The following is a 10,691-nucleotide window of genomic DNA, read 5'->3' as shown; positions in this document are numbered from 1 at the left end:
ATAGCTACTAGCCATGATGACTATGATCCCCATCCACAGCTGGATGTGTCAGTGCTTCAGAATGCCACTTACTGAAAACCATTGAAGGGTTAGAGCAGGCATCCCCAAACTTCGGCCCTCCAGATATTTTGGACTACAATTCCCATCATCCCTAACCACTGGTCCTGTTAGCTAGGGATCATGGGAGTTGTAGGCCAAAACATCTGGAGGGCCGCAGTTTGGGGATGCCTGGGTTAGAGTGATCTTGTGCTTAAATCTTGCCTCTGAGTTTCCTATAGGCATCTGGTCATCTGCTGTGAGAACAGGATACTGGACTAGATGGGCCATTGGCCTGATCCAGCAGGCTCCTTAATGTTCTTAATTAAATAAATCAATTAACACCTAAAACAAATTCATTACACTACATACCAACATAATTTTATGTTTAGGGTCTTAGTCCATTTTTTCTTTACGTGTGTGTGTGTGTGTGTGTTTTAAAAAATAAGAAAACCCAGTTTAATTAAATATGGGGAATGGTGATCCAGAAAGCTGTTGACCCTGACATTTTCCACAGTATTTTTCAGGATAACTAAATTATTCTAAACGGAATAAGCTTTCCTACTGTTATTATTATTGAAAATGAACTGAAATGGGAACATTAAATGGTTTTATAATACAGAAATCAAGAGGAGATGGACAAAGGAAAGGATACCACAAAGAAATGAATAACAGTAGCACACTGGGCTATTGACAGGAGTGAATAGGAAACAGAAGTAATTTTGAAAAAAAAGCCACAAGGACAACAGAAGAGTGGAGGGAGGAAATAAGCAATGGCTACACTGTTAGTTTACACTGAATATCCATGTTGTTTTACAGAAATCATCTATAGGTAGAAATGTGGGCATCCTCTTGATTCTTTTTCTCACGCCAATTGGAAATCAGATGTTTGTGTTTCCATTTTCCGACACCAGGACAAATGCCATTATAGAACAATGCATCTTTCAATATGATATCCTGATAATAGGGAGAAAAATATTGGATATTAAAACCTAACAACCAGGACTTCAATATCTGGTAAGCAATCATAATATAGGCTACTCACAGGATGGTTCCAGTAACTCCATTCACTTCAGTAAGCAAGAAACAGCATTTATTGATTCATATTGTTTGAACAGTGGACTGCAACTGATGGAAATTATTTAACCTTAAAAAACCCAGTGTCCTATTAGGAGTAATCAATGCAATGTTTTCCTTCCCAAGGCTGTTCAAAATGTTCTCCATTATTTTATTACCTTTGTATGCTCCCATTCCTTTTCTGTCTCTTTTTTAATATATTTAAACTTGAGATCATCCTGCAAAGAAAGAGAGAACAATGGTGAATAGTTTAAACCCAATGTTTTTTCAATTATCTAGCCTTTGGTGGCCTAACTTCAAGAACTACCTAATTTTATAATCCCTCCAAGACTTCATGATTTAATTTATATGATTTTACATAAAATACCTCATTTCTAAACAACATGTCATGGAATATTATCACTGCAGGACACATTAGGATTCAATAACTGTTCTCAAATAAGAAGAATAGTGTTCCCTGCATAAGGAGGCTACTATCAAAACACTGGCATATGTTTCTCTCAGAACCACCCAGCTTTTTTGAACAACTGTCTCTTTCACTCAGTCAGATATGCATATATATACACACACACACACACACACACACACACACACACACACCAAGTTGGTTTTCATTTGTAGGAGGCAAAGACCCTGTACTAAGATACACAAATGAAAACTGCATGTAACTAATGAACACATTAATTATAGCCCTAAATTAAACATTTTCCTTACTAACGCTCCTCAAACTCTATAGACCAGACTGTGCTTTAGGAAGAGCTTCTAAAACAAAAAAAAACACTCTCTGGTTTGACTACCATGAATGGACAAAAGGGCAGCTTGTTGTAACTGATCTGATTAAAGGTGCAGTAAGTAAGGTATTTATCATTGTTGTAAGGAAACACCTGGGGCCAATTCTTGAGCTAGTACGCAGCATAAAGCAATATACCTATTTAAGGGATATTTACAGGAACCAAACGGGTTATGAGTTTTATTCCACAAAACGCTTCTTGGGGGGAAGCCTACATAAAATCCAACTATTACACCTCCTGTGTTCAGCTCCTGGATAAGTGCCTTGACCCACAACGGAAAAAAAGAAAATGCACACAACCTGCGGACTGCCACACAATGTGATCCGCGTTGCTATGAAACTAATAATGGCTGGGAGTCGGAAAGTGACAAGTGAGAAGAGATGGAAGTAGGAGAAAGCAGAAACTTTCAGGGTCAGTCACTTTAGAAGCAGCCGTTTAAATTCAATAAAAGACAGCATTCCAGAATAAACAAAGTAAAATCCCGTGAGTTCACTTGGAGCAGAATTATGCAAATTAAGACCATTCGTGCAAAACATTCTGATGTTTCCCACACATTGAAACTCAGTTCCCCAAACTGAAGTTATAGCTCATATATACACTCTCCTGAAACATAATATTAGCAAACCCAATTCAATGAAAATTGGGCAAGAGGGTGTCATCATCTAAGGAAGGCAAGGGTGTGTGACATCCTAGAAATGAGAAGCTCTAACTGCCACCCTACCAATAGTACTTAACTGCAGGATTGCAACAGTGAATCGTCTTAATCCAAAAGAGGCAATATGTATGAAGAAACATAAATCTCTATGAGATCACAAAGCTTTCCACCAGGAACTTGAAAGCACAACTGGGGACACAACTGGAATTGTGTGTGAGCTGCACAGCAGCATACCATACCATATCAACAGTAAGATGAACTGTTCTCCAATTGGAGAGAGCCAATCTGATTCATGTCTGAGCTCATCCAATTAAGATAGTTTCCTTTGTGGAAAGTAACTTCTGCTCAAGCACTGGAGAGGATAAGTGTGCCAACAGTGAAGGGAGGGGGATGCAAAGATAGGGGGAGAACAAAATGGCCGTCAGGTGCTGGAAGGACTAGTAGCACACCTTGTTATAATACAGCTGACATTGCCCCTTCCAGATGTTGCTGAACTCCAGCTCCCATCAGTTGCAGCCAGAATGATCAGGGATGGTGGGAGCTGTAGTCCAACAACATCTAGAGATCACTATGTTGACCACCTTAAAAGACACATCAGCAGCACAGGCAAATGTCAACAATAGTTCTGTTTTATGTATCAAGAAAAGTACTGTATTTTTCCATGTATAAGACGACCCCATGTATAAGACGACCCCTATTTTTTTGAACCCAAAATTAAGAAAATGAAAGCTTAAAATAGAAGTGAAAATCTGGATGATTGGCAGCAGCAAGTTGTTGATCTTTGGGGGGGGGCGATCGCCCTCAAAGTTCCCAGCATGAGGTGCATGCAGTGCCCTGTGGTGCAGAAGAAAGGCAGCAACTGGCGTACCACACACTTCCCCTCGGTGGCAGCTGCTGCAGGGAAGCAAGGGGAAGGAGGCTCCCAAGCAGGAAACTGAGGAAGAGCCAGGGGAAGGCAGCGCCCACTCTGCGCTCGGCCATGCCGTCAAGCAAACTGAGCTGAGGAAGGTGGTGAGCAGGCCGGGGGCATGATGGGAGTTTGAGAGGGGAAGAGGAAAAACAGGAAAGAAGGGCAAGGAGAGGTAGCTGAGGCAGCTCAGCACCACGGTCAAACATTAAAACAACCCAGACTGCATGAACACTACCCCAAGCTGTTCAAAGTGGTGCTCAGACATTCTCAAGGAACTAATCTAGTATACCTTGTGGGTGTCACAAGCTCTACAGAATTTGATTATTTGTGGGAAATTGCATATGAATTAAAAGAAAGCATGTTACCGTTAAGAGAATAATAGTCAATACTTTCTCATTAGAAAGTTAGCATAACCTGTTCACCATTTCTGCTCTTCATATATATGACCCAGAATGAGGGTGGATGACTCGGAATATCTTATGCTCTTCCCATAAATTGCTATTCAACAAAAAATTATCCAAGATTAATAAGCACACAGTTTTCCCTCCAGCATTCATAAAACTAATGAGGAATATTGAGTGCAAGGTAGGGAGTATTAATTCTAAGGGTTTAAAAAAATAATAATTCCACATTAAAATGATGTTAATGAATATATATATCAAAATCCCAATGGGAAAATTAAAATGCCACCAGCCCGAGAAAATTACGGTGCCATCAGCAGTCATCTCAAGTCATTTAACATCGCCATTTAAGAAGTTCCTAGTGGTCACAAAGGAGCTGTCAATCACTGGAAACAATTCCAAATCAGCTGCAGAATTCTAAAAGATGGAAAACAATACAACACAAATGCAATGCAATAATATTCGAAAGCCACACAAGTTAGCTCAATGTTTTATATTAAGAGTCCCCCCCAAACCATCTAAATAACAAGTGTGACATGATAAATTCACTCACCTTTGCCACCTGAGATATATATGTTTAGGACCCACCCTGTTTTTAGGAGGATGGCAAGTTGTTTTAAACTGTGTATAATGTTAGATTTTACATTGTTGTAAAACCTTAAGGTAAACAGTAGGGATATAATAATTATTATTTTCAAAGAGACAATTGTCACAATCCAAAGAATGCTAATGTGATTCTTCTTGTGAGCTAGAGTTTCTGGGCTTTATTTTCCAACTACATACCTCCCAAGGGCCCAGGAAAAAAAAAGGACATCCAATTATTGTGTGAGACCTCAGCAGCCATTTTGGGTGCCGCAATTGTGCTCTTGCTCCCCCAAAAAGTACTTTTTCGGGGCTTTTTGGTTGAATGACTTAAGGGAAAAGTGACTCTTCTCAATTTATGAATTAATCCATGTGTTTATGTACATTTTAAATCTGCAATTATTACATTCATCTATATTTCCCCTGATTATTACATCTTAATTATATGTTCTGAGCAGGATTTATTTATATTGGATAGCAGAAATCAGCAAATAGATTGTATTTTACAAAGAACTGCAATATGGTTTATCTGTGCTCTAAATTAAGACTAGATGCCTGTCATGTTTAGGCAACAATATATACCTTTCTATAAAGGCTTCAGTAAAGTGCCATAATATTCTGTATTCTGAATTTTGTCATATTTACAGCCCATATAAATATAACCAACCCAAAATTATTTCATGGTGCAAATTTATTGGCAGATTACTTGTAATCAATTTCCTCCCTGTTCATTTCAAATCTGGATTTCAAAACATCACGATTCCCCAGCTACAGAGATACTGGTTCCTTAGAGAAGCAGCTCAACTTACTATGCACACAAATTATGCAGCACCCAAAGCCACCTAAGGATGGTCATAGGAAAAGAATGCAGCCTTTTCCTAGATCTGGCCACTCCTTAGCTCTTCAGAAACATCTGTGATTATGAGCAGGGAGATTTTTATTAAATGTATTATTCTTATTTAGGATGGATTCCAAAAGATTGAAATAGATGTTATGAGATCACTGGAAGCCTATTCATCTTTTCGGGTGGGAACAGGGATACTGTGTTAATCTGAGGGCATGTTAGCCGTGCAAATGTTAACTGATAGAATGCTAGCTTTCCACAGGTAATCAGTGATATACTGTAGCCAACTTTCATTTTTCCTGGACAAATCTCAGCAACTTGCAATGTTCACAGTCAAATACAATATGAGCACTATGGCTCCAAAAGTTACTTACTAGCTTGGATTTTAAACCAAGACAGAGAAGGGAAAGCCAAGCCCTTAAATAAATGAATGTTAATTCCAGGGAATGACATTCAGATTTTAATTTGCCCTGGATCACTGCTGTATTTACTGTTGATTTGTTGATTTCTGTTGATGTTTTAATGTTTTAAATTTCTTTAAATCAATGGGTTTTTTGTTGTTGTTGTTGTTCTGCACCATCTTGGAATGTGAATAAATCTTTAAATAAAGCACTTAAATATACAGTATATAATAAGTCGTTGCGCCTCCAATCACTCACGCATCAGCCTTCAAGCCACCTGTCACCCATCACCTTACATTCCTTGCTATGCTGGTGGTGGTACAGGTGAGACAGAGGTAAGTAGGTGCTTGAAGTCAGTAAGACTTCATCAAACTTCCTCACACCTGGAGTTGACCTGTATCTCTGTCCCTTCCTTCAAAGGTGAAATGAGCATCTTTCTCTTCAGTTCCGTCTGACCAGTTTTCAGCAGGGTTTGTCTCTACAGAGGAGTCCAGTTGGGAGTTCCCAAGTAGATTCATTCCCAGCAGCACTTGCATTTGGCCTCAAATTAAAAAAAAAGATGTCTAATACAAGCCCCAGGGAACAATCCAGAATGTTCTTTAAAGTTCCCAGTTGTTCCTTTGAAACTGCAGGGACATTCCAGTACACATCAGGAAGCGTCTCCTGCATTTGATATCACCACACGCATCTATCATATGAACATGTGCATCTGTCACCTTGAGCCAATTACAGGGTCTTTGTCTATGTCACAGGACTGTTGTAAAGAAAAAGTGCAACTGTTGTAAACAAAAACACCTTCAACAGATAAATGGAATGAAATAAAATTTTAGCTGTAAGCTGTCTTAAGTCCCTGTCATGGAAAAAGTCGAGATACAACAATAAAAACAACAACAACAGAAATGGAAACTGTGAGAATGATCAGGAACATAGGTAAAGGGACCCCTGACCATTAGGTCCAGTCGTGACCGACTCTGGGGTTGCGGCACTCATCTTGCGTTATTGGCCGAGGGAGCCGGCGTATAGCTTCCAGGTCATGTGGCCAGCATGACAAAGCTGCTTCTGGCAAACCAGAGCAGCACATGGAAACGCCATTTACCTTCCCGCTGCAGCGGTACCTATTTATCTACTTGCACTTTGACGTGCTTTTGAACTGCTAGGTGGGCAGGAGCTGGGACCGAGCAACGGGAGCTCACCCCATCGCGGGGATTCGAACCGCCGACCTTCTGATTGGCAAGCCCTAGGCTCTGTGGTTTAACCCACAGCACCACCCGTGTCCCTTGATCAGGAACATACCAGAGAGTATGAGTAAAAGAGTGTGAGTTCTGAGTAAAAATGCTTAGGATTGCATTGTAAGGCTTAACAGTCTTTACCCAGTTACTTGAAAGTAAACTCCGTTGAATATAATGGGATTTACATCCGAGTAGACAGTATCAGGCTCCATTTACAACAAAGGAATAAACACTCCATGGGTTTCCTTAAAAAATGACTGGCTGCTGAAGTAGTGCAATTAAAGAATTTAAAATGGATTTTCTTCAAAATTATAGGAAGGGCTTCATATGCCGGCTTGACAATTTCCTTCATTTGGTGAAGGTATTTTATTTTCATTATAAACAGGACTCTATTTATGCCCACACACACACACACCACTTTTAATTGTTCTCCAAGACGTGGAGGGAGAAAAAAAGGAAAACCGGAACATCCTGGGATCAAATCAGAAACCAGGATGGCTTCTGTAGTTCTGGGACTGTCCCTAGAAAATCAGGACACTTGGAGGGTATGTAGGAGCTGGTCACGGGAGTTACAGTGCTTGTTGATTTATTTATTTTGGGGGAGGCAGGGGAGGAATAATAGCATTTTCTGTAGGGGGGGAAATAAAGTGAGAAAGTTTTGTGTTTCCCTGGTTATGCTAAATGCATCTTCTACTGTATCTTGATAGCAAGAAGGGAGCCAGACAGCATCATTTTATCCACAGCTCAAGCACTCTAGGACTGGACTATTAACTTCCTTTTCTGCTACCATGGCAACATGTTTTGCAAGAGTCTTGGTTTGGAGAGAGTTTTTTTCTTTCTTTCTAAATCCTCTTGTTGCTTTTTTCCTCATAGTTTTTTGCTAGTAACCTCATCTTTCTAAGCTTTAAGTGTCTTGACCTTGGATGCTTATTTGGAAGTAATTTCCACTGAAACAATGGCCACAATCCAGCACATGCTTAGGTACACTTAAGCCAATAAATGCCAAAAGCGTAAGCACATAAAACTCTGTTCAGTGTTTGTTTGTTTGTTTGTTTAGGATTGGATTGTTGAGCTGTCAATCAAATGATGTTCATGATTGTACATGTACAGAGAGGATACCGTTTTTGATAGAAAAAAGCTAGTATTATTGAAACTCAGTTTGGTGCACCATTGTGAGATGTTTTCCAATAGCCTGTTGTGTACTTTATTACGGTAAAAGGAATAACATTAAGTGAAAATTTAAAAGGAACCATTTTAAAGGTGTCTTCATACATTATAGCAAAGGTGAACAGTACAAATCCCATCTTTCAAATAAAAATACTTGTTCTAGATAATACATTCAACTTCTGAAGGAGAATTTTCAAATGCCAAAATGACTATAAACTAATCTTTATCTAGTTTCAGAAAATATTGCTATTAACATGCAGAAGAAATTAATAATATTAATTATTAGTCCTGGAGATTTGTGTGCTTGTGTGTGTGTTTACATTAGAGCCAGAAAATAGGATAATACTGAAATGTGTATGAGTTATTTTATTGAGGATGCTAATTACAAAGATACTAATTAAAACCAAGGTTAGGCTGGGAACAGTGGTTTACCACTTGGAACAAGACTTTGTGAAAATCCTCATTATGCTGGGGAAAAAAGGTTCCAGTTCACCAGTTTGACTGACTCACTGCTCTTGTGGAATATTTTATAAATATGCATATTCACTATTACTGTCCTTGGTAGCTTGCTTTCGTAGACAGGCAGCCTCTGTTTGAAACTTTTGTCATATTTAGCCCTTAGAAACACCTGATAACCTGCACCATAACCTGCCCTTTAGAATGATATTTCCATATCTACCAAACCAGGCATAGAGGAAAATGCACACATTAAGAGCAAGTACATTTTCTGGTGAAGGTAACATACAAGAAGCAGCATTATCAAATAAATCAAGTTTCTAGGGTAATAGGCAATGTTATATTCTTGTTGTGGGGTGAATGGGGTGATAGGGGAAGGGCATTACCTCTGGTTGGGGTAGTTTGTCCACCTTTCATCTCCACCCTGCACTCAGATCTCACCTGTGACTCCACTGTCCAGCAAGTGACAGTGATCACACCCCAGGAATGGCCTCGACTGGCTGGCTAAACCAGGTGAAGATAGTTGATGAGTCTCAAACCCTTGGTGAGTTAGAGACTTGCCCTGCATGTCAATACAGGATCCAGTGGATTGAATGTACAGGACCAATAGTGGGTCCAACAGTCAAGAAGGTGGTTTCTGCACGTGCCTTAGAGCGAAGTGATGGGCAGATGGGGCTCGGCAAGCTAGGAAGGTAGCCTATCTAAGACAAGGAAAACTCTGGTCCGCAACCTCCACTGCCTTGTGGGATATCTTTGGGAGAATATTAGGCTAAGGAGTAAACCCTACACCAATCCAGAGTGGAGTTTCTAAGACATTTGGATGGCACTTAGTACACCACCTTCCACAAGTCCTGGTGCCAGATGTATTGCTCTGCTTCCCTTTGGACCACATCAGGGAGGCCGAGAGTGGGATCTTGTCATTAGGGCAGCCTAGGACCTCCATTCATAGTACCCAGGCTTGTGCCCCAGGAAGGTCACTTATGGGCTGCTAATGTAGCAGTTTGACTTCGCCCCTGGAGGAGCACTCCACTGTCTCTTGAGACAGATGGATGCCAACAATCCTAGTTGTGAATTTACATCATGTGTACTATCTCTAAGAGAAATAGTTTTGCATGTTCATGACTGTGTGCATGTTAAGGGTGCATGGTTATGTGTGGGTCTGGCCCCATCCACTACTGCAGTGTGACAGCTCTTCATGCTGAAAAATGTTCCCGCACCTGATTTTAATGTACATATCTGCATTCCTACATAACTAGAGAGCGCTCCAAATATGTAGGAATCACTAACTTAGATTTCCCTGTGCTGATTTAATTTGCTTATTTCCAATATTTATAGGCTGCATTTCTCCAGAGATGACCACAAAGCAGTTTACACAACAGTCATGAAAATAATCTATCAAAATAATGTGGCATTAAAACAAACAGACAAAAAAATCAGTTCCATAAACAGGCATAGTGTAACTTATCTAAAATATCTGCTGAAATAGGATGGTTTGGTCAAGTGCCTGCAATTCAACAGGGAGGAGGCCTTTCTGATCTCAACTGGGTGGGAGTTCCAAAGAACTAAGGCCACAATAACTGAAGGCACAGCTCCTGCTGGATACGAATCACATCTGAGCCACAAGGGACCACTAACAGAGACTCTCACAAAAATCTCAGTGGTGAGGCAGGGATATAAGGCATTGTGTGGGCTTTAAGGTATACTGGAGCTGAGGGGTTAAAGAACCTTGAACTTGGCTTGCTAACATGTGGGCAGTCCGTGCAATCCTTTAAGCACCAGAGTTATGTGTTGTCTGTCCCCAACAATGGTTCAGCCACAACATCTTACATCAGATGAAGTGTCTAGATTTGCTTCTTCCAAATAGATAGGCACTCAGTCATCCTGAGCTACCTTTTTAAAGAGAATGATTATGTTTTGCTAAATTAATTCAAATGACTACATGATTTTAAGAGTGCATCACCCTGACATTCTGGGACAGGCAGATTTCACGTGAAACAAAATAGATATTCTCCACTCAGCTTCATGGCTTGACAAGACCCGCAACACATCCTACACATAGCAGCTAAATGCACCGAGTTCTTTACAGTTCTTCAGTATGTTGAAGACTTGGTTCACCAGCCTCACAGTATTCTTCACAGACTC

The 10,691-nt window shown here is 40.1% G+C and overlaps 1 protein-coding gene across 1 annotated transcript in view; it reads right to left on the bottom strand.

The window, feature by feature from the left end:
• Positions 1-820: 820 nt before the first annotated feature.
• The window catches only part of CNBD1 (cyclic nucleotide binding domain containing 1), a 132,646-nt gene continuing 122,775 nt past the window's right edge, over positions 821-10,691 (bottom strand). Inside the window, exons 11-12 of the mRNA XM_035125618.3 lie at positions 1,272-1,331; positions 821-993 (exon numbers count right to left, since the gene is read on the bottom strand). Of these exons, the coding sequence (XP_034981509.3) occupies positions 859-993; positions 1,272-1,331 (195 nt within the window). The 3' untranslated portion in view covers positions 821-858. The remainder of the gene's footprint in view (positions 994-1,271; positions 1,332-10,691) is intronic.

Source organism: Zootoca vivipara, chromosome 8, assembly GCF_965207765.1.
Source record: "Zootoca vivipara chromosome 8, rZooViv2.hap1.1, whole genome shotgun sequence".
In the NCBI taxonomy this organism is placed as follows: domain Eukaryota; kingdom Metazoa; phylum Chordata; class Lepidosauria; order Squamata; family Lacertidae; genus Zootoca; species Zootoca vivipara.
The sequence above is the reverse complement of the archived record's forward strand: the minus strand, read 5'-3'. Positions and strand labels throughout refer to the sequence as shown.